This window comes from Leptonychotes weddellii, chromosome 10 (genome assembly GCF_054177405.1).
Source record: "Leptonychotes weddellii isolate Sample4059 chromosome 10, ASM5417740v2, whole genome shotgun sequence".
NCBI lineage: Eukaryota > Metazoa > Chordata > Mammalia > Carnivora > Phocidae > Leptonychotes > Leptonychotes weddellii.
Genome location: NC_138378.1, coordinates 79,359,190 through 79,382,185, shown reverse-complemented (window position 1 = coordinate 79,382,185; position 22,996 = coordinate 79,359,190). Strand labels below are relative to the sequence as shown.

General features: G+C 48.5%; 1 protein-coding gene across 1 annotated transcript in view; it reads right to left on the bottom strand.

Moving 5' to 3' along the window:
* The window catches only part of HK2 (hexokinase 2), a 51,102-nt gene that overhangs the window by 18,031 nt on the left and 10,075 nt on the right, over positions 1-22,996 (bottom strand). The window contains exons 2-3 of the mRNA XM_081796643.1: positions 18,992-19,154; positions 2,545-2,693 (exon numbers count right to left, since the gene is read on the bottom strand). Of these exons, the coding sequence (XP_081652769.1) occupies positions 2,545-2,693; positions 18,992-19,154 (312 nt within the window). The remainder of the gene's footprint in view (positions 1-2,544; positions 2,694-18,991; positions 19,155-22,996) is intronic.

Sequence of the window (22,996 nt, the reverse complement as noted above, 5' to 3'; positions counted from 1 at the left end):
ATTGACACCTATGATCCAAAAGAAAAGGAAAATATAGGGAAAAATAATTCCACCACTAAAATAGCCACTATAGGGGCGCCTGCGTGGTTCGGTCGGTTGAGCATCTGCCTTCAGCTCAGGTCAGGATCTCCGGGTCCTGGGATCAAGCCCCATGTCAGGCTCCCTGCTCAGCACAGAGTCTGCTTCTCCCTGTCCCTCTGCCCCTCCACCCCACTCATGCTCGCTCTCTCTCTCAATAAGTAAATAAAATCTTAAAAAAAAAAAAATCTTTAAAAGGGCTACTGTGAATTTCCTTCCAGTCTTTTGACCAATTGCTTTCTGCTTTTAAGCACAGTATTCTTTCCCTTCCTTAGGGTGAAATAAACACCTATACTTTCTTCTAGTTTTCTTTATGTTTCATTTCTATATAGCAATTTTCCATTTATTCAAAACTTGTAAAATATCACAATAGCTTTATAGTTTCTTCCAAGTGGGTCTCACTTTTTTTTTTTTTTTTAATTTGGACTAACACATTGTTTATGTATACTGGAGCTATGTGACCACCCCCATAGAGCTAAAATCCCAGTCTCAGGGACTTCACCTCCCTTGTTCAACCCCAGCATGAAAACAAGGAAAGCAGGCTTACCCTCAGAGCTGTCCCCAGGGACAAATAAAGACTCTAATGGCAGTCTCTCCCCCACATGTTCTCCTCTTGGTCTGAAATTCCCTTTTGAAGAAGGGGCCCAGTATGGTGAGAAGAACAGTGCACCAGGAGTAAGAAGGCTCCACCCTTCTAAACCCTAAGGCCTAAAAGGTGACCACTTTGGCACGGCATCTTACTGGATTTCATGTCCTCTATTCGCTCTTTTATTGAGTACATGCTGGAGAGAAAATCAGCAAGGCTAGCCAGCACACAAGCTGGGAATCATCCCTACAGAAGTGCCATCATCCAGGAATGTCTTCAGTGATTCCAACCCATGGATGGATAAGCAGCTGAAGAAGGAACTGGAAGAACATCCCAAGGAAGGTTTTTGCAGAGCAGCCGAAAGGGGAGACCAGTCTCCCTGGACACCCAAGAGCAGAGAATCCTGCCAGACCGGTGGCTGTCACCCACCAACTGGCCAGATACTTCTGGAGTGGTGGCAGGAAGAGCCCCCTCTGTAGGAGGGCTCTGCTGGGGGATCTCTTGAGAGAGCGAGAGCCCCCGAAGGGCCTGCGCCACAGGACTTCATGTGTGCAGGGGCACAGTGCCTTCGGGGAGGGCCTACTACTCTGGAAGCAGGGGCAGGGAGTTGGGATCCAGGACCACCGTGTTGCCTAATTCCAGGACGTACCACTCACATGGACCACATCACACAGCCTACCTAGTGGACGGAGACCCAGGGAATTGTGCAAACACATCAATCTGGCTTCGTGTTGTGACTCTGACGCTTCCCACCCCTATGATCTAAGGCCAAGTCACTCAGTCTTTGAAAACCCAATTCGACATCTAAAAAGTGAGATAACAGAGGCACTCAGCCTCATAGGGCCAGTGTGACGATAAAAAGAAGAAATGCAGGCAAAAAGCCTTTGCTCAGCCTGTCATACAACAGGTCATCGTGTGTCAGCACCTCCTGAGGGTCACTCATCCACTTCAACACGTTATTACTTTCTGCGTGTCCTGGTGGTCCAGCTGTGCGGTAAGCCCGGGAGGGGACAGGCCGGGAATCTTTGATTCCCAGCAAGGGTCACTGCCCCACGCACAGGAGAAGCTCAATACATGTTTGGAGATTACCACAGTGCAATTCCCTCCTTTCTCCTTTTTTCCTGGCTATTACAGACAGGATTCTTACTTGGATTTCATATTTCTTCTCTATCCACTCCTTTTATTGTCTAGATGCTCTACTGGCCACAGATATATGGGGATGACTAAGCAGGATTCGGGGCAATGTGGAAGCACACGGTGCCAGATTCCCAAAGCTGGATTTTGATGTTTTCTCAATAAGCTTCCACCCCTGTGCGCAATGCCTCTTCTGTTTTAGATAGGCAAGAAGAGAAAGAGCAAATAACCACAAAGCTAAAGGGCCAAGTTCCATCTTCCTACGATGCTATGGTAACAAGTGTGAGACAGAGGGCTGCAGAACAACCACAGCAGCAGGCGGAAATATCAGACCACAACCGTGTGTTCTGACCTGCCGTTTGATGGCACCACTAAATTGCTATATAGAAATGAAACATAAAGAAAGGTGTCCAGCAGGGTGGGTCCGACCTCCCGACAGCAGGCTTTCGTCACTAATCAGCCTGTGCAAGCAGACCTCCAAAGACATGGCAAACCAAAACACCACCCGCTGCGGCCCATCCAGACCCTGGGGTCTCACACACATGCTCCCCGCTCTCTGGTCCGTGTGCACCTCTCCTGATGGAGGTGCCTCACTCAACCTCCAGGCATAGAAAGGGATCACCAGGCAGGGAGAGGACAGAAAATCTGAGCCTCAGTCAGGGTCTCCCCCCTCCAGACCAGAGAAAGGGCCGCATCTGCGCCTGTGGGGCCCAGAGCCCCAGTGGCCACTCTGAGGAGGGTCCTACCTGGGTGCCGCTGCCTCTCATGAGGTCCTCGGGGATGGCATAGATCTGGTTCTCCATCTCGACCTTCTGGAGCCCATTGTCTGTTACTCTTACCCGAAGCACACGGAAGTTTGTCCCTCCGAGGTCCAGAGCCAGGAACTCCCCATGTTCTGCAGAGACAAGGGACTGCTATGAGTTCAGGAAAGAGAAGATCCTCCCAGAGGCCAAGACTTAAAACCCATGAGTCCCTCCATAAACACCAGTCACCTCCCAGTGATGGGGTGGCCAGTGTTTCTTACTTTTTACCACAGACATTTATGTATGGTCTGATTCTGTTTCTTCATGCTGAGCACTTTTATATTACTTTTAGAATTCACACAAACAATGACACAGTCCTACACCCAATTATGAAGTGCCCGCCCCCTCACAAGAGCTAAGTATTTCAGGGCTTTCAGCCAAGTCCCCATCAAGCTAAAGGGGCCCTTCAGGCCCTATCCCAGGAGTCCACACCTCAATTTTGTTCTTCATGCCCCCAGGGACACCCAGGGCACGGCTATAGGCCTGTGGGCCCCTGGGCTTTCAGCCAAATAGTGGTCCCCATACAGAATTTACTTTTTAATAATGTCTGCATACAATGATGGCAATGTCTTGTGGCAGGATAAGAGGGTCATGTGATGAAGTGAACGAGGTCCAAATAGCTATAAATTAAGAGGCCTAGCAAACCAGCCAATCAGGTGCCCCCCAAAAAGATCCCAGGCTTATTAGAATGTGAGAGAATGCTGACCCAAAGGTATCCACTCAGCTGTTCCACTCAGACAGGCCCCAGAGCTGGGGTAGAGGGGGGACAGGGAGAGTCCACAAACACAAGGGGGTGAAGATCTTCAGGTGTCACCAGGAAGGCACTGTCCCTTCTCCCCAGGAAACAAGCAGTGTAGACAAGAAACATCCAGCTTCTAGACAATACAGCTGGCTGCAGGGACATGCTCCATTGTATGGCACGGAATAGAAGTGCTGAAGAGGCACAGAGGCCAGGCCAGGGCTGGGGGCTGGCGGGGCTGGCAAGGGCTCGGGGAGGTGGACTCACCCTCTCAGCAGTCTTCCCCTACCAGCAAAGCTCCACCAGTTTTCCACAGCCCTGCCACACAATGTCTCGGAAGGATACGGTGTTATTTCCTGGGGAATTCACTTACTGGCACGTTTGTCAGCACTCAGCCCGTTTCCCACTGGGTGACCAGCTACTGAAGCTAAGGCGGCATGGACCAGCGGGGCAGGGAAACGCTCTGACCGAATGAGCCAACAAGGGTCCATTCTGCGCCCAGGCCCTCTGAGCAGCAGTAGCTGTTTGGCCCTGAGAAAAGCTACTTGCGCCCAGCTCCCTGAGGGCACTACCCACAGCCTCTACAGTCCGAAGGGGCAACTTGGGGGAGAGGGCTGTCATCCAGCCAAGATTCTGTGGGACTTGCCTCCACACACCGTGGTCTGGTGGCAGCGACATACACAGCCTGGCTCTGGAGCCCACGTGACCTTTGTCAGATATCTGGCCACATTTTGGCCATGGCCAGTTCCTGAGGCTCAGCCGCCTCACCTCTGAAATGGGAACATCATTAACTCAGGTGGTTGTTGTGAGGCGAAAAACTAGATAATGTGCCTCAACTACCCAACACAGTGCCAAGAACTTAGGACACACTCCGTAACTACTAGAAACGATCCATCCAGGCACCCACTCACGGCCCAGTCCCCACACTGGAGTCCTCTGGGCTCACAGTTAGGGCCGCCTCTCAGACTGAAAAGCAAAATCACCCTCACCAGCGGGGACTGAAGGAACCTGTCCAAGAAAAGTCATTGGCATCTGCCCCCGTGACTTCAGTGTTCCTCCTCAGGGGCGCTAATTCCCTGTCCCCTCCCTGACATCTGGAGAGCCTCCCAACCCCACTAGCTACAGGTGCTCGATAGTTGGAGTAACCTCAACCCCACGGGGCGTGACTCGGCCCTTCTCGTGGCCATGGGCAACTTTTCCAGGCACTCCAGTTCTGAGCCTCTCCTGGTAGTGGGAACGCAGCCAGACCGCAGGAAAAGCTATGTGGTGGTTGTCATGGGGGATGAAAAGGAAAATCAAAGACGAACTGCCTGCCTCAGCACTCTGCAGCCTAGGACACACGCAATGCGCTGAATCGGCGACCACAGGGGTCATGATTCAAGGCCAGCCCGGTCTCCGTTCCCGGGAAGGAATATCATCCCTTGCTTTCTTTTCAGACTCCACCGGAACAGATATTTCTCTCGGCATCCCTCCTGCCCGGCACCCCCATCTGCAAACACACAAGATCACAATTACCACAGCCTAGGACTGGATGCTTTCCAGGGTCTAGTATCTCTGGGGCAGGCCCAGCACCATGACTCCTAGAGCTAAATCCTAAGGTGACCCTCCTTGGGACAGTGGACAGACCCTTCTCCTGGTGCCCAGCTCCACATCGTGCATGAGAGGCCCCTGTAGAGCAGGGGTGAAGAGGTGGGCCTTCAGTGATGGGCAAACAGGCTTTGATTTGAATTCCAGCTCAGCTGCTTCACTACCTATGTGGCCTCTGAGCATGTCACCTCCCCTGTAGAACAGGGCCCATAATACTGACTTCTCCCAGGGGTCATGAAGCTGACACGAAATACAGAACATATTATGTGTGAATATGTAGGCTCATAGTAAGCCGTCAATAAACGGCTACTGCCCACTCTTTCCCCTTTGGTTGTTATGTAGTTCTTCTCAGACCCTCCAATCCCCACCTACACCTACTCGTTGTACAAGTCCCACCTCTACTGTGAACCTTCCAGGACATTCCAGAAGCCCAGGGCAGACAGCGTGGGAGTGTGTGATGGGGCGTGAAGGAGCATCACATCTATGGGCCTGGGACTATCAAACTGGACTGGTGGGAGAAAGGCTCTGGGGCAGGAAAACGTGCTTACGGTAGGTTCCCTAAGAAAGTCCACAGCCATGTGACAGAGGACCCAGTAAGGTCCAGAGAGATCATTCTGCTGAATTATGGCTGCTATCTGAGGCAACATTTTAAGAAAACACCTCCTATTGCATTTGCTCATTGATGGTTCATTTGTTACAATGTTTGAGTACCAACCAATTTATAATATGAGACCATCAGATCAGAGGTAAGGTCTCTTTCATTGTTGAGTATGCTGTTATGTCTGGAACACAATTTAACTTTCTAAAAGTAGTAAAATATAAACATCGGATTCCTTAAAAAGCTCAAACAATACAAAAGTGGGAAAAATTAAAAGCAAATCTCTCTTTTCTTCTCCACACACCAAAAGTAATCATTATTAATGTTTCTTGTGTGTCCTTAGGCACATTTATTTTATAAAGACAGCAGAGGCTCTTAACAGACACATCCAGAGAAAGGAGTTGGAATTGCTGGTTCCTAGCATGTATGCTTTTAATTTGGAAGACATTGCCTAAAAGTTCATGCCTGAAAGTTCTCAACGATTTCCCCACAAACCAACAGCTGAGTTTTGTTCTCACCAAGGTCTCATGTTATGTGGCAATTAATCTTTGCCAACCCCCTTGCTCAAAGTGGTATCTCATTTTTTAAACTGTGTTTCCTTCTATTGTGTAAGGTTACACATTTTGAATTGTTGACTGGCCTTTTGAATTCCTTGTTCTGTGAACTTCCTATTCACATCTTTTGCCTTTTTAAATAATACATTCAGGGACACCTGGGTGGCTCAGTCGGTTAAGCGTCTGCCTTCAGCTCAGCAGGGAGCCTGCTTCTCCCTCTGCCTCTGCCGCTCCCCCTGCTTGTGCTCTCTCTTACAGATAAATAAAATCTTTTTTAAAAAAACACACATTCATTACTTTAATTACCTAAAAGAGCTCTTTGCATATTAGAGAAAATAGCCTTATTGGTTATATATTTACTATCATTTTTTCCAGTTGAATGTCTGTCTTTTTACTTTGTGGTACTTTTGCCATGCAGAAACGTTTAATTTTTATGTTATCAAAATATTTATGGTTTCTGGATTTTTTTTTTTAAAGGTTTTTTTTTTTTTAAAGATTTTATTTATTTATTTGAGACAGACAGAATGAGAGACAGAGAGCATGAGAGGGAGGAGGGTCAGAGGGAGAAGCAGACTCCCTGCCGAGCAGGGAGCCCAATGCGGGACTCGATCCCGGGACTCCAGGATCATGACCTGAGCCGAAGGCAGTCGCTTAACCAACTGAGCCACCCAGGCGCCCGGGTTTCTGGATTTTATGTTGTATCTGTACAAATTCTAAAGATTACATGAGTTTGCCACCTTTCCTAACTCTCCCCAATTCCTCCTGAATGTGGCCACCACCACTGCTAAAATGAAGGAAGCAAAGTTTCAAAGTGTAATGGAAAGACCAAATTCATCTATTTTCTTTTTTGTTGTTGTTGTTTAAGGCCCCACCCCCACCCCGCCTCTCCCTTGGGGAAGGCACCCCACTAAGGGCACCCAGCTACTCACTGCACGGCCGCCATTTTGGGGTAAATTGGCCCAGATGGACGGGCCCCTCCCTGCATAAAATTCAGCTGTGGAGAATGCAGGCATCGATCCCACTAGCTCTCACATGCTAAGCAAGCGCTCTACCATTTGAGCTAATTCCCCAGCTCCCATTTTCTAGATTTTTTTAATGGGACTTGTTTTGGAAAACGAAGCCCAAAACCCTGTCTTCATCTCTCTCGTCGCTGGGACAGAGTTCCGACTTCATCACTGGCATCTGGATTACTGTGGTAATAAAACAATGGAAAGAGGCAGGTGTGGGGAGGTTTAGTTTTTGAGGGCCCAACACGTAGGTGTTTTTATTGGAAGAAAAGCATTTGTTAAGTGATGGTCACTTTGTTCATAAGCATTATCTCATCAATCTTCAGCAACCGTATGGGGCATCATAATACCAATTTTCCAGATGAAAAAATCCAAGACTCAGGTCAAGTAATTGAAACCAAGATTCAAATTCAGGTCTGGTTCTCCAGCAAAGTTTTCTACTGTGATGAGCAAGGAGGCTCCTCATGGGAAAGTTATAAATCCTCAAATAAGGAATTCTTCATTAACAATGCCAAGAGCATAAAGCACAGAAGGTCACCAGCAGGCTCCAAGGTGGCCTGGGTGGCAGAGGAAGTGACACTGTGGTTTAGAAGTTCAGTCATCTGGTTTAAGGTCACACAGGGTTAAATGACTGCTGGGTTTGAACCAAGTACATCTGACCCCAAGGTCCATGCCTATCCCACAGCACCACGCCCATGTCTCTTGTTCCTGGAAGCTAAGGAGGGCCTGGCACAGAATCTAGAATGAGGCAAATAAGGCATAAAGTGGTGAAAAAGAAAGCAAAGACGCCCTAATTTTTTTTTTTTTTAAGATTTTATTCATTTATTTGCGAGAGAGAGAATGAGAGACAGAGAGCATGAGAGGGAGGAGGGTCAGAGGGAGAAGCAGACTCCCCGCCGAGCAGGGAGCCCGATGCGGGACTCGATCCCGGGACTCCAGGATCATGACCTGAGCCGAAGGCAGTCGCTTAACCGACTGAGCCACCCAGGCACCCCAAGACGCCCTAATCTTTATCAGTAACTGCAGTCCGTCCCTCCCTCCCCCAGGCCTACTGGATGGCCAAGCGCTCTGAGACATGAGTGGGTGGTGGCAGACACACATCCACTGGATGGAGGTGACATGCCCTCCTCCCCCAGGAGCCCAGGACCTTTAAAGCTTGTTGATAGTCTTTTTTGGTAGCCACAAATCGCTGCCATCTCCCACAATCACATGGAACCTCTGTTCCCACCAAGCCCTCTCTGCCAAAGGTCCTCCTCATTAAAAGCATCCCCCCCCAAAACCAGACAAGAGAAGGGGTACCAACCCTCTTCTACAAGAAAGCAATGACTCAACCCAGCACTGCCAGCCCACAGTTAAGAGGAACAGGCAAGAGGAGCATTAGGTCATGCTACCTTCCATCAAATTGCCCAACAGTTAAGATCCAAGTTGTTCTGTCTGGCGGAGTGTGTTTGCTGACTCATTTCCCGTCCTGGACTACCATTCTGCCCACTTTTGGTGAGGCTCTTATCAAATACATAAGGTCAGCAAGATAAAAGGGTTTCAATTTCTTCTGGGAATTCACCTGTCTCAGGGAAAGGCTGAGGAGGACTAGAATGGCATTAGACTGGCCGCCTGAACATGACAGTCACCATAAGGTTCGTCGAGACATGGGTCTGAGCAGGCCGTAACTTCAGCATTGTTAATAACGCAGAAGTAAGTGGCCTGCACCTGGCAAGGTCCACGCAATTTTTGAGGAAGGAGAGGCAAGGGCCAGTTGGATTTTCTAGCAGGATCTATTTTCAATCATTAGGTACTTGCCACTAATTAAAATAGCTCACCACCTGTTCCTTCCATCCGGTACTTGGAGCTCAAAGAGTGACTTACAAACAGGTTGGGTCTGGTTTTGTGTTTTGAAGCAGCAGTGCCCTTCGTCAAAGGCAACTACTTTCAAAAGGGGCAGCGCCCTGCCTGTTCAAGGTTGGAGCCAGGGCCCGGCCCCCACCCCGCCCCAGAACTTTTTCAGAACAGGCTCTAGGAGCCTCTTTTTGAACAAGAGGCTTTTATTCAGTGTTCCCGGAGTTCTGGGGATCCTTGCAGGTGGCAAGGTCTGCTATTCTTGAGTTAAGGAAGGCCAGTTAAGGCACAACCTCACCTCCCACCTCCTCACTTCCAATTTTATATCTTTCCCTTACCGTTACTGTCTTAGATAATGGGGTTCTACATAAGATTTCATTCTGTTTAAAGTTGGGAATGGGGTCCACTACTAAAGAAAATATTTTTTAAAAAAATCACTATTTTAAAGAGTCAAACACAGAATCTATTCTAGGACCTGCCAACAAAATATTTCGCATTCTGCAATCAGCTATTTCAACACTGAGCACCGAACATAGTACTAAGAGCTTCTCGGCTAACTGCTGCTGTATGCAAACCCAGTCCCTGACCAGACGGTGAGAAAGGGAGCACTTAGATGCACAGTGGCGAGCCCATGATAGAAGGAATGACTGGTTTTGCTCGGACAAGGAAGAGTTCTAGCCAGGTCTGAATGCTGGTATGAAGTTGCCAGACAGGGAGAAGGGGACATATATACGGGTATGGAAGTTCATGGCGTGTTCAGGAGTGGCTGCAACGTAGGGCTCCTACAACACGCTACCTGCATGTAGCAAATGTCCATGCCAAGGATTCTGGATTTTAAGCACAGGGTCAGCTTTGTTTTCAAGAGGGCTTTAGTAGCACTGTGGATGATGAGTCTAGTGCCAGGGACGCTGGTGAGGAGGACGCTGCGAGATAGTCGGGCCAAGCAGTGATGAAGCCCTGGGTTCTAGGGCCATGTATGGTGGTCAGCCACCCCAGTTTGCCCAAGACCAACATGGGACTCTCAGTGCTTTAAAGTTAGAGAGTCCCAGGCACACCAGGATGGCTGGTCACCCCAGGGCCATGTTAGATCCAACCATAAGGACATCACCGCTCATCACCTAATGCCAGAGGCATGGAGCCTCGAACTTTGAGGTAGGTCAAAGACACATACCCTACTATCCCATCCAGTTCCTAAGTGGCCCTTTAATAATTCAATGCCCCCAAAGGGACTAGCTCCTGCCTGCCCTGCCACAGCAGGGACATTTCCAGGGGCCCCAGATGACTGCACCGAATATTCCAATCTTCCTCCCCAGAGTAGCTCTGGGTTGGAGACCTTGTTTATCCTTTAGTTTTCCAATGCGTGCTAGCTAGCACACTGCAAGAGACTGCTCTAAGATTGTATGGCATGGACTCCAAATAAGAGGACTCAAAAGAGAAATCTGCAGGTCCTGGATAGGTAATCCAGCAAAACTACCTTTGGCAGACACAGGCTTTGAGGCACGTATTTCCCGTGTACTTGGAATCGCTCGCCACCGCCACGTCTGGTGGCCTCTTTTTAAGCTCCAAGATCCCAGCTACTCCATTAGAATACAATGCTGGTCTCCACTCAGTAGCTCAGAAATAAAGTAACTCCATGTCATTAAAGGTATCAAATCACAGTTAATGCTAGTGTCTAATACAGTCAAGGAACGGGGTAATCGGATCTTCTACGACGTTGGCCTTCTAATCATTTTAAGCAATAGGATGCCAAATGCCAAAATATAAAACTAGAGAAAAACAGAGCTGCTCCCACTGAAAGAAGGGGGCTGGAGCACAATTAACACATTGTTAAGTGCCCCCAAAGCTCCCAGAACACCATCGGAAAGCACCATCCCGGTGTTTTGATACTCAAGAAGTGTTTAAGCTCAAAATATGTGCCAATCACAGAAGTGTTTACATTCGCTCCACAGATGTGAAACCACTCTTCAAAGGATTAAAACATGTTTCAATCCGTTGGGTGTGTTCAGATTTTCAGGCAGGCCTACCGGGAGTTCAAATCCTGTTTCAGTATGAATCAGCCGTACCATTTCAGGTAAGTTACTAGAAATGTCCAGTTTCATCATCTGTTAAAAGGGAATAGTAATGACCTCTCTAGCCAGCACCTCCCCTCCACTCCCCACGGCTCGGGGACACAAACACGAGTGTGCACGCGCACGCACGCACACACACACACACACACACAGTGTCCCGCCAAGATTCAATGCAATGAATGTGTAAGGTGTTTGGCACAATGCCGGGTACATGTAAATGTTTAATAAACTCTAGCTACTACTATAAGGAAGCCACTTATCAATACAATCTTTGGTTTATACTGTCGGTGTCATATAAATCCACTAACTTGCTTGTGTGCTGGTTATTGATCTATCTCCACTGCACACCTGTTAACAGATAGAATGCTAAGCAACCAAAATAAGGGCTCCTTTTGGGTTTTACTAGCCTCTGCGCAACCCTAGCAGCCTAGTCTCTCTTTACATTGTGTGCTTACATGATATGACTGGGTACCATTCTGTAATCATTTGATCTGTGTAAAGCCTTATCTTCCCCAGAACAATTTTCATTCTTCCAAGGTGGGGCACAAGGCATTTTTAAGCATACTGCTTCCCCACAGAGGACCAGCCTTGGTGGGGACTCTGTGGAACCAAACTGAAGAGACAGGCCTGAGTTACTAGCCGAAGAATGAATGCACTGTGCTAACAGGGGGCAGAGGGGCTGAGCGGGTGGCAGAGAAACCCAAAATGCACCTTTCGTGGTATGGCTAAGCACCCAGGCATTGACAGCCAGCAGGTGGGCTTAAAATCAAGCACTTCCATTGGCTCACCATGTGACTTCGGGCAAGATGCCTAATCAAACAAATCTAGTTTTTCTATAAAATGGGGTTCATAGTGCCTACCACTGGGTCACTGTCAGAATTAATGACATTGCTCAAAGACAGTGCTCAGCACGGCAGTTGGCATTTAATAAACCTACAGTTTGTCATTATCACCATCATCATCATCATCATCATCATCCCCTGCTCTCTTGGGAGTTCAGCCTGCCTAGATGGTAGAGATATACTCACCTGTGAAAATAATCCACAATTCAAGAGAAGTGGGGAAGTATCAAATGATCAATACAGCAAAGCCTTCAACTCACTGGCCCTTACAATAGGCATCTTTATATCTAAACAATCTTGTTGAGATAAAGACACCACAAAGATACTTTATTTGTAAAGTGGAAATTGCAACTGGAATATTAGTAGATTCTCAATTGGGTTGTACTTGAGCTTCTTATTTTAATGGTACCAGGCAAACCCCTATCTGTGATGTATTTAAAAGGTGATAATCCAATTTGCTCTAGAAACTTTCGTTCAGCAACACGAGTGGATGTAAATTACAAATGTTATAGCCATGGAGTTAGGACTCCCTCTGCTTAAATCCTTAAACTTTTCAACTCTTCACCTCTGCCATTCACTGGCCTTGTGTGACCTTGGCACTCACCCACTTCCTTTGGCCTCAGCTGCCTTACTTTTACACTGGAATGTCTCAAAGAATTTGCGTGGGGGGGGGGGGCGGCACCTAGGTGGCTCAGTCATTAAGCGTCTGCCTTCGGCTCAGGTCACAACCCCAGGGTCCTGGGATCGAGCCCCACATCGGGCTCCCTGCTCAGCAGGAAGCCTGCTTCTCCCTCTCCCACTCTCCCTGCTTGTGTTCCTGCTCTCACTATCTCTCTCTCTGTCAAATAAATAAATAAAATTAAAAAAAAAAAAAGTTTGCGTGGGGAAAAAACCAGATTATTTATGTAAATCGCCTAGCATAGACATCGTGGGTGCTCATTAAATAGTGCCAATTATTCCTGCGTTTACTCTTCGGATAGAACTGTTCTGTCCTCTGAGAGCCGGATGGGTCCCTGTGACATATGTGGTAGGCCCGCTGATGGGACTGTGGCTGGAGCGGGCACCACGATCAGACACACAGCCATGCCTTAGGGCAGGGCTGCCTACGGAGAGGTCAGAGAAGGAGGGGTTCCTGGCAGATAGAAACAAATGCTTTCTTTATTCAACTCTGCACCGCAAAAACCCAGAAGAAGGTAGAGGAAGGGTACAGACAAAAATATCGGTGAGGATAAGGGGCAAGCGGCACTCTCACACTGTTGGTGGGAGTGTAAAATATAAAACGGAATGGTTCAATCACTTTGGAAAAAAGTCTGGCAGTTTCTTATAATAAAATACACACCAAACTTTATGACCTAGAAATTCCACTCCTAGTTTTTACCGAAGAAAATGAATGCATGAGTCCATGAAGAGGCTTGTGCAAAAATATCTAAAGCAGCTTTAGTCCTAATGGGTGAAAACTGGAAACAGCCCAGGTGTCCATCAATATGCACCTCATATAGGCTTCCAAACATACCATGAAATCAGCAACCAAAAGGAGCGAACTACCGATATACACAACCTGGATAAAGCTCACGGTATAATGGATAGATGAAGCCTTGCATAAAGAGTAAATACCCTATGACTAGATTTGTGGAACGTTGTTCAACAGGCAAAACTCATACACATGGAAAATTTAAAAGTGATTGCTTCTGGCGGTCAGGGATTGCCTGGGAAGGGGCACAAGGGAACTTTCTGGGCTGGAGGTAATGCGTTCTCTCTTGATGGGGGTTGTATTAAATATATACACTGTATTAAAACTGTACGTTATTTGTCAACTCATCGGATGATACTTATAATTTGTCATCTCACTGTATGTCAATTTTATATTAAAAAGAAAACAAATATTGAAATCTAGTTAGTAATGTGCATACTGAAATTTTGGGGTTGAAATAAACTGATTTCTGTAATTTACTTTGCAAATGCATCAAATAAAACAAGATGCACTGATGGGTAGAAGGATGGAGGAGTGTGGTAAAGCAAATTTAGTAACATATCAATGTAGAAGAATCTGGATAGTCTGTACGTGGATGTCCGTTATACAATTCTTTCAACTTTTTGAAACTGAGGGGGTGGGGGAGGCAGAGAAAGGGGTAAGATTTTTTTTATATACCCCGAATGACAGCCATCTGATATGCTTAATGGTATATTTTTTAAGATGTTATTTATTTATTTGAGGGGGGGAGAGCAACAGAGCACCAGCAGGTGGGGGAGAGGGAGAAGCAGACTCCCCGCCGAGCAAGGAGCCCGACGCAGGGCTCGATCCCAGGACCCTGAGATCACCACCCGAGCCAAAGGCAGACGCTCAACTGACGGAGCCAGGCAGGCACCCCAGCCGTCTGATATTCTTGGCCCATCTACATATATTTCATTTTTATCTGTGCCGACTACATTTCTGTGCACAGATGGTCCACACAATCTATGAAGTGTGGCTATTTTAGAATCAGTGGCCATGGGCTCTGTGTCCACTGACATTCCCTTCCTGCTCACAGACTGCAAACCAAGATTTGAAGGTTCATTTTCCTTCAGTGTAAATGAGGCCTCCGTCATAAATGGACGGCCTGAAGCTTCCTGAAGTCCCTCCCACACTTTCTACCAGGATTTTCATTACCATTAGACAGCTGGAACCCATCGAAACAAGAGTTGGAACCTGGTCCTCGCTCCAAAACGCAGGGCCTCTGGGGATGGGGATGAACCCTCACAGCCACTCCCTCCAAAAGGAAGGACCTGGAAGGCTTACTCGCCCTCTCTCAGTGAACTTGGTGCTGGCCATGGCTCTTGCCGAGGTGACTTGTGGTTATCACAGGACTGTGTTTACAGAACACATGAGAAGGGCACATATTTGCTTTCCCCTTAATTCTTGGGCCTCCAGCCCCTTAATGGTTCCTCTTTTTACAAATGAGGAAACTGAGGATCAGGGTGTACATGAACTGCTCCTAAGCACACAGTTTGAATTCAACCCCATTTAACCTAGCATTCTGATCCTCACCACTCCCGACACTGCCCTGAAACCACCTCCCATCCCCACCAAGAAGAAGCCGATTTTACAAACGCCCATCTAGGACAAAACTGGGTGAGGAGCTTTTAAGGCAGCAGCGTTCACAGGGCAAGCTGGAAAAAAACTCAGTGGCTCTTGACCAGCAGCTTCTGAAAATGAACAGACGGCAATATATCTGACTGAACCACATGCAAGAATAGACATTGGTCCCTGAAACTTGTTTCAGCTGTATATAAATATTTATACATGGGTGTTTCTTGGTGTAAGCATGCAGTCCAGAAAAGTTAGAAAGCCACTGACTTAAAGATTAAGTCACTCTATATCAGAGATTTAGATCCGAGATTTAATTTCCCAGATTCAAGAAGAAATGCTGGAAAGGAATGGGCTGAGGAAGGTACTCGTGGAAAAGACATCACTTGAGCAAAGACCCCCAGCCTTCTGTGGGAGAGACACATAACCCCCAGTAGCAGCAAAGAACCCAGGCTAACAACTAACAAAATATAAAATTGAAAGCCTTGATATTGACCATTTTAAATTACATCCCCTCATACTCCCCTCCCCAAGTTCAGTTTCCTTTCTTAATTTTCCAAGAGCAATTCCTATCATTCATCTTGGATATATATTCCAGTTTAGATCCTAATAAATTTTACGATGTGTGTATGCCCATAAGCAATGCACAGCATTGTTTGAGTGATTTTAAGTTACATCCAGCCACTAGGAGGTACCAGTCCTTCCCCAATGTTTCACACATTGTTTTTAAGATGTATCCATATTAATATACACACATTCATGTAACACGCTGCATAGTATCCCTCCACAGGGATAGTCCATAAACTGTTTCCAGTATTCTGTCATTATAAGCAACAATGTTATGAACATTCTTTTTTTTTTTTTAAGATTTTTATTTATTTATTTATTTGAGAGAGAGAATGAGATAGAGAGAGAGCATGAGAGGGCGGAGGGTCAGAGGGAGAAGCAGACTCCCTGCCGAGCAGGGAGCCCGATGCGGGACTCGATCCTGGGACTCCAGGATTATGACCTGAGCCGAAGGCAGTCGCTTAACCAACTGAGCCACCCAGGCGCCCTGTTATGAACATTCTTGAACAGGCCTCCTTGGTTCATAAGGGAATCTGCTCTAGTTACAATATAGCCCGAGGTGGTATTACTGAGTTGCCATATACGTATACCTTCCACTTTACTAGTCATTGCCAACCTCATGTACCAGGAAAACCACTACTAATAGTTCAGTGTGTGTCCTTGAGACTTTATATACCTGTAGCTACATATATATACATGAGTTTACAGAGTGTGAATGTAGGTAAATCTATCTCATGCTTTATAATGGGTTGCAGAGGACCGTTTTCTGCATGAATTGACCGGTGCCCAACTGATGGACATTAAGGACTATGCCTCCATCACAGTATTTCAAAGAATTTTTTTTGTGCATAAATAAGCAGCACACTGGTTCTAGTACACATGCAGAACAGATTGGGACTCCCAGACCCACCTCTTCATTGTACAAAGGAGAACACACTGCGTCCCAGAGAGCTAGGGTGAGTTGCTGGCCCAAGGACCCCAGCAAGGGAGAAATGAAGGGGCTGAGGGCTGGGGTTCCTACACTTGGGGCATTTGCTCTGCTTAAGGGAATAAAGCATTCCAGTACACATTATTCCTTTCACATACCATCCCCAGTTACCCTCTAGGATTTGACATTATAAAGAGGTACTCTGTGTATCACCAAAGTCATGCAAAATCTCCCTGTGTCTGTGTGCAAAGGAGATCAAGCAAAAAGTCTTGCCCCAGACCCCTCTGCCCCAGAAGGCTGCAGGAGTCGGCCTCCGGCTCCCACCTCAGTCCAGGCAACTCACATTCACAGAGGCTAAATGCTCCTTGTGGTTCCACCCTGGGACGCAGACAGGATCCCAGGACCCCAGCCTGAGGTCACAGAAGAAAATTCAATGACCACACAGCACAGTAATCAGTGCAAATTCTAAGAGGCAAAGGGGGGCGTCCAGGGCTCCAATCTCAGGAAGGCAGTGAGAATGTGAAAAGCTGGCCCCATGCCTAGTTCTCAACAAATGTATTCACCTACTGAAGCCAGACACCCAGCCCCACATTTCAAACGCTTGCAGCTGCGCTCAGACCATGTGCTCTGATGCTGAGGGCACAGGCTCACGCGTGCACGCACACACATAATGGGTCGGGTGCGGTCTTGATGCCTGACCTTTGGCATACATGAGTTTGAATCCTGACTCAGCCTCTCATTAGCCGTGTGACCTTAGGCAAGAATTTGACCATCCAAGCTTCAAATTCCTCCTCTTAAAAAAAAAATTTTTTTTTTAAATGTAGATAAAATTGGTACTTCCCTTATCAGGTTTTATGAAAAGTAAATGAGTTACTGCACATAGGTGCTCAGAAAAGCTCTTAGACCATAAAAATGTAGTAGACACTTGGGGTACTTGCCTGGTGCTGATGCCTGAAATAAAACAATGTCCCTGGCCTTAAGGAGCTAGTAAATTTATGAGAATGTCAAATAAAAACAGTAGAAGCGGGTGTGGCCGCCAGTCAGAGGGAGCGTAGGTACAGTAAACAGTGCCAATGTGGAGGGCATATGAGGGATACCCAGCGATCGGAGGCGGCCGCTCGCCTCAGGGAACTCACTGCAGGGCTGAGACACACACTCAGAGCAATCCTGAACCAGGCCACACGCTCGGTGCTGGGTCCAGGCTGAGTCCCAGGGCAAACATACTTATTTTCCAAATTGTAGGAAGGTCCAAAGTCTCATTAGACAAAGCAGGTCCCCGGAGGCTCTCAGGCGGGTTAGCCTCAAGGAGCCAGATGTGATGGGACCTCTGAAGGCACAGGGCGCATGAACAAGCCCTCGCCCTGTGCCCTCCCCAGCGGTATCTTGGTGCTCTCTCCTCCCTCGGGTCGGGGAGTCTGTGCTTGCTGGCTCCTCCCCTGCCTGGGCGGCTGCCCCTGGGGCTCTTGCCCCACCATCCACATGCGGGTGGCTGTCCCACACTGCTCGCCCCTCCCGGCCCCCACAGGTACCTCACGTCTACCAGTGAACAGTAACTGCAAGGGTTAAATGACACAAGGATGACCAAGGATGTGAATGTGCTGACACAACTGCGTTCCGTCCCTTCTCGGAGGATGCCGCCACCCCTCGGCAGCAGGGCTCAACATCCTAGCATCCCCTCTGACTCCTGTCACTGCCCAGCACATCCCACTGGGCCTCACCCTGTCTCTACCAGCCGCCCCATCACTCCATCCCACAGGGCAGACGCTGCTGCTGATGTGCGTTACCCAGACAGTTCTGCCCACACCCCTTGAAAACTCTGTTACTCCCCTGCGCTTACTGAAGACAGACCCACTGTTCTAGGTGTGCGTGCAAGGCCCTCCAGCCCAACCTACCTTCCCACTTCCATCTCCACGACCACCCTTTACTCTGGTTTGATTAAATCACCTGCTGGGTGGTGCATCGTGAAATACAGGGTCTGTATCCAAGTAAGGGGATGAAACAAAGCGTGACAGGTTCTTGTGTGCACCCTCAGAGCCTTTAATCCCTAGACATGCACTGCGGCTCTTCACGTTCTCCCAAGCGTATGTGGACTTCAAGTACTCTTTTTTTCACGGAGTTCCAGAAACACACAGGACAATCTGTACCATGCTGTTTCCAGCAAGGCTGTGGAATGTGCCACGTAGAGTGACTGCCCGGCCTCTGCCTGTGACCATCTCAAACACAGTTGTTCTTCATCACCATGACTGTGTGCAATCTCGGTGGGACTGTGAGCTCCCAAACTCAGCCGATCAGCCTGCCTCAGCACAGGGACGGATAACAAATAGCCGGCAGCAATGCCTTGGTAGGGCTGACAAACACTTGCTTCAACCTTGATTGCCATGGCTGCCTGCCTCCCAGTTTTCCTGTGTACCCCTCCCTGTCGACTTTGTTAAATTTCCTGTATGCTTCACCTAGCCAGGGCTGGTTTCTGAGGCGTGAAACCAAAGAACCTTTGCTGATACATTGTTCTTACAGTCCCTGAACAAAAAGCCACCCAAATCTCCCCCCGGCAATGGGGCACCCTGAGCCGCAGCCCCCCCCCCCCGCCGCCCAGGGGCAGCACCTGTCCCATCCGGAGTAGACCTCACAAAGGTGGGCAGCATTTTCACTGAAGCAGTGGGGTGGGTGGTGGCTCCAAGCCCTTTCTCCATCTCCTTGCGGAACCGCTTAGAGATCTCCAGAAGGTTCTCATCAGAAAGACGCATGTGGTAGAGATACTGGTCAACCTGCAAAAGGGTGGGGGGAAAACAAGAGTTAGAGACCGGCAGTAAATCAGTGTGGTACACATCTATGTCATGGAACATCCCTCAGCCCTTCAAAAGAATAAAACCTGTTATGTACAGAAGGTTATTATTAAGGGCCATGTAACTGGAATCTATTTGACAAGATATTAAAAAAAAAAAAAAAGAACTAAACTGCAAGATAAAATGAGAAAAATAGGTTTAACTATTTCTGAAGAGTGGTAAAGATGAGGGGAAAGGCACATTAGGGAAGAGGAAGAGTTCTTTCCAGAAAGGTTGAGTTTAAGGGTCTCTGACAACATTCTGGGAACTGGCATTCATTACTGACCCTCCTTGTTCCCCACACACCTTGAGGCCAGTCATGGCAATCCTATTATCCCCCACCCTGGGCCAAGCAGCCAGCACCTCTTGTCTCACTTACACAATCCCCAATTCTGCCTTTACCTGTTCCATCCATTTTCTACCCCCAGCCAGACTCTAACCATTCCCCTGCTTAAAGAAACCTTTCAGTGGCTTCCCATTAGAACCAAACCTAAAATACTTCCAAGGCCCCACAAAATCTGGCCTCTCCCCACCTCCTAAGCTCACTGGACGCCTCTGGACTCCCTCGCGCAAACCCTACCCTTGGTTCAGTCCTTCCCTGCCCTGGAACCCATACATGGGTCCTACAGCCTTTATCCCATCTGCCCATCTCTTCAGCCCTCTCCAGACCTCTCAGCCTTCTATTGAAACAGTCCGGCCTCCCATTATTCCAAGAACTCAGACTTTTCCCTTCCCAACACCACCCACAATATGTATCTCTTAGTGTCCAAATTATAATAAGCACCGAGGGCAAGAAGAACCGTGTGTATCTGTTCACCCCTGCATCCCTGGCACGTGCTGCCACAGAAGAGGGCCTCCACGTAAACCGCATGCAAGCTCGCCTCTCCTCAGAGGCAGAGCCAGCTCTCCCTAGTTAGTTCACTGACCTTGTTTCCAACATAAATTTATACGAACTTTCCCCAGATTCACCACCAAAGAAGCACCAGGAGTCCCTCGCACACAGTTTCCTTCTTGGAAGCCCCTGTCTGCCGTGGCTGTGGATATTCCCAGTTTTCTCCTCTCAGGAGGAGGCCTGACAGAAATCCCTCCCAGGAGGCACACGAGTTTCCACAACATCCCCATTCTCGGCAGCGCTGTCCAGGACAGGTGACACTGCTGGCCACGGAAGGGTAGGGGTGGAGACAGAATCAGGAATGTCGGGCCAGGCCCCAGCTATCCCCTCAACGGGTGAGGGTCACGGTCCTCGCGGCTGCGGGACTTCAAGCAGCCCTGCTCTTCCCAGCGCTGCAACGGCCGGGTCCCCAGGGCCAAAGCCTGGCTGATGACCACCACCCCTCCTATTCCTGTGGGAAACAAGGAAGTTCCTGCCTGCCCCCTGCCCTTGCTCAGCTTTGACAAAGAAGCACACGTTTTTTAATAATTAGAGTTCCCAGACAAATGTGCTCGTTAGTAGTATAGCCTGTTATATTTTCCGGCCTTTTTTGACAGGGCTTCTTGAATTTTTTTTTTTTTTTAACCAGAGGAAGGGCACAAGGTGCTTAATTCTTTAAGAAAAGAACAAACCCAGTTTGGTCAACAGAGACGGTCCCCTCACTCACGTTTTCCTCTATTCCAGGCTGTAGCCTAACTCCCTTTGGGATCTAGGGCACATCCTCCTCTTTGGGCCTCTTTCTGCCCCTGTAGAATAAGGAGATTGGCCTTCCTTGGGTCATTTCAAATATCCTGCTCAGGACTCATCTTTGATCATTCTTCTAGATTCCCCAAAGGTCAAAGATCGGAGTCTGGAGTAAAATGCTGAAAACAGCTGCAAAGGAGGCAAAGGAGAGTCCCTGGTGAGTCAGCCCACCCGACTCCACAACTGCCATGTGGTTCAAACACAACACTGAGACGCGACCCTCGCACGCACAGCGTGGGAAAGAACAGGGTGGGCGTGGAGAATGGTAAAAGCCTTTGGCCACTTCTCCTGTCCGGACCCAGCCAACAAAGGGACCCGGTTTGTCATGCGGGGGTTCAAATTTGCGTAAGTGACGATTTCCCAGAACTCGTCTGTGGCCGGCGTTTACTAAAAACAAATCAGGAAGAACCCAATCCATTCTGTTTCCTGACCTCGGGCCACGGGCAGCTCACCTGCCTTGAGCGCATCATCTGCCCCAGCCTCTCAGGGCTGTGTGGACACCAGCCCCCACCACAAGCTGGGTCTCCTAGAATACTGGAGAGCCAGAGTGCTCCTGAGGAGGCCTGGCCTCCCTCACAATGAGGTTTGAGGCTCCCCAGGGGGTAAAAGGGTACAGCTTCAGCCCAACACCAGACAAGGCTCCTCCCTATTGGTGGGAGGCCAATCTCTGGCGACCCTGAGCCCAGGGCAACTTTAATCACCCCAGAAGCCTCTTGGCTCCCGATCCAGTGACACCTGGGTTGGCCCAGGAACACTGCCTCATGGCTTATGATGCTAATGTACAAAATCCAGGGCCCCCAGAACAGAGACCAAGGCCAGGCCATGTCCGAGAACAGCCTGAGATGCCCTGGTGGGCAACGGTAATAACAGTAAGCCCTTAAGTGGCACAGACACTGTTCTCGAGGTCTTACATCCATTAATTCATTGAATCCTCACAACAATCCTATGAGGCAGGTAGTGTTATCTCCATTCTACTGAGAGGGGGAAGGCAACATGCCCAGTCAGAGATGTAACGGGCCAAGCTGGGACTGGACTGGATTGGGCAGCAGTCCCGACTCGTCCACTCTGCTAGATGAATGCCCCTCTTCTACTCGACAACAGGCCAAATGGCACCGCAGTGCATTCAGGCTGCCTATGCCCACTAAAAAGCCATCTTCTATTCCAGCCATCCCCCGATGTCGACACGAAGGGCCAAGAACAGAGCGTGTGGCCCTTGGGGCTTGTCTGGCAGATCAGAGGGCGGCAGGGGCAGCAGACACGTCTCTGAACGTTGTCATGAGTTCGACACATGAGCAAGTTGGAGCTCCCATATTACTACTTTCCCAAAGAGAGAAGTCGAGTGCCAGAAGCCTCCTGGCCACCCACTCCCGGCCCCCCCACCCACCACCACCACCACGGATGGCTCTGGGTGTTGTTACAAAGAAGGCCAGGAGAACAGCGCCTGCACTGCGTTATTAACAGGACGCCTGGCCACTTCTTGGACTGTGAGGTCATGTACACCAAGGAGCAAAGGCGCACTGGCCACAATTCCACGGTGGCCATTCCTAGTTCAACTCTGACGCTTGAGCTTCAACAGGCTGGTTAGAATTCCAGTTGATACTTCTCATCCTTAACCCGCAGAGACTCTTTGACAAGTACACAGCCTTATTTCAAGTCATGTCGCCTTTTCCCCAATAGAGTACAATCATCTTTTAGTGTTCAGTTACAGATGAAAACAATCATGGTGATTGTTACAGTAGCTAAATATTTCTTACCTGCCAGACGCCATCCTATGACTTTATTGACTTCATCTCCATTGTCCTTTTGTAAAACTTCTAGATCCCTGCTTTACAAGCCACTTGATGGGGAGGGGCAGAGCTGGGATTCCAACTGGGCGCTTGGGACCACGACCTTCCCTTCACCTGTCCCGTGGGCCCTCCTGGTGTGGGTGGGCACTCTCTGCCCTATGGTTTCTTGGATGAATACTCAGCGCCTTGATTTCCTCTCTAACACATGAGACTAAGAGAAAGGATATGGGACAGCTCTGAAAAATGCAACCAGAGCACCTTGGCCCAAACTTCCCTTCTTTCACAGTATGATGTGGCCACCCTGAGTTTATTAGGGAAGGACT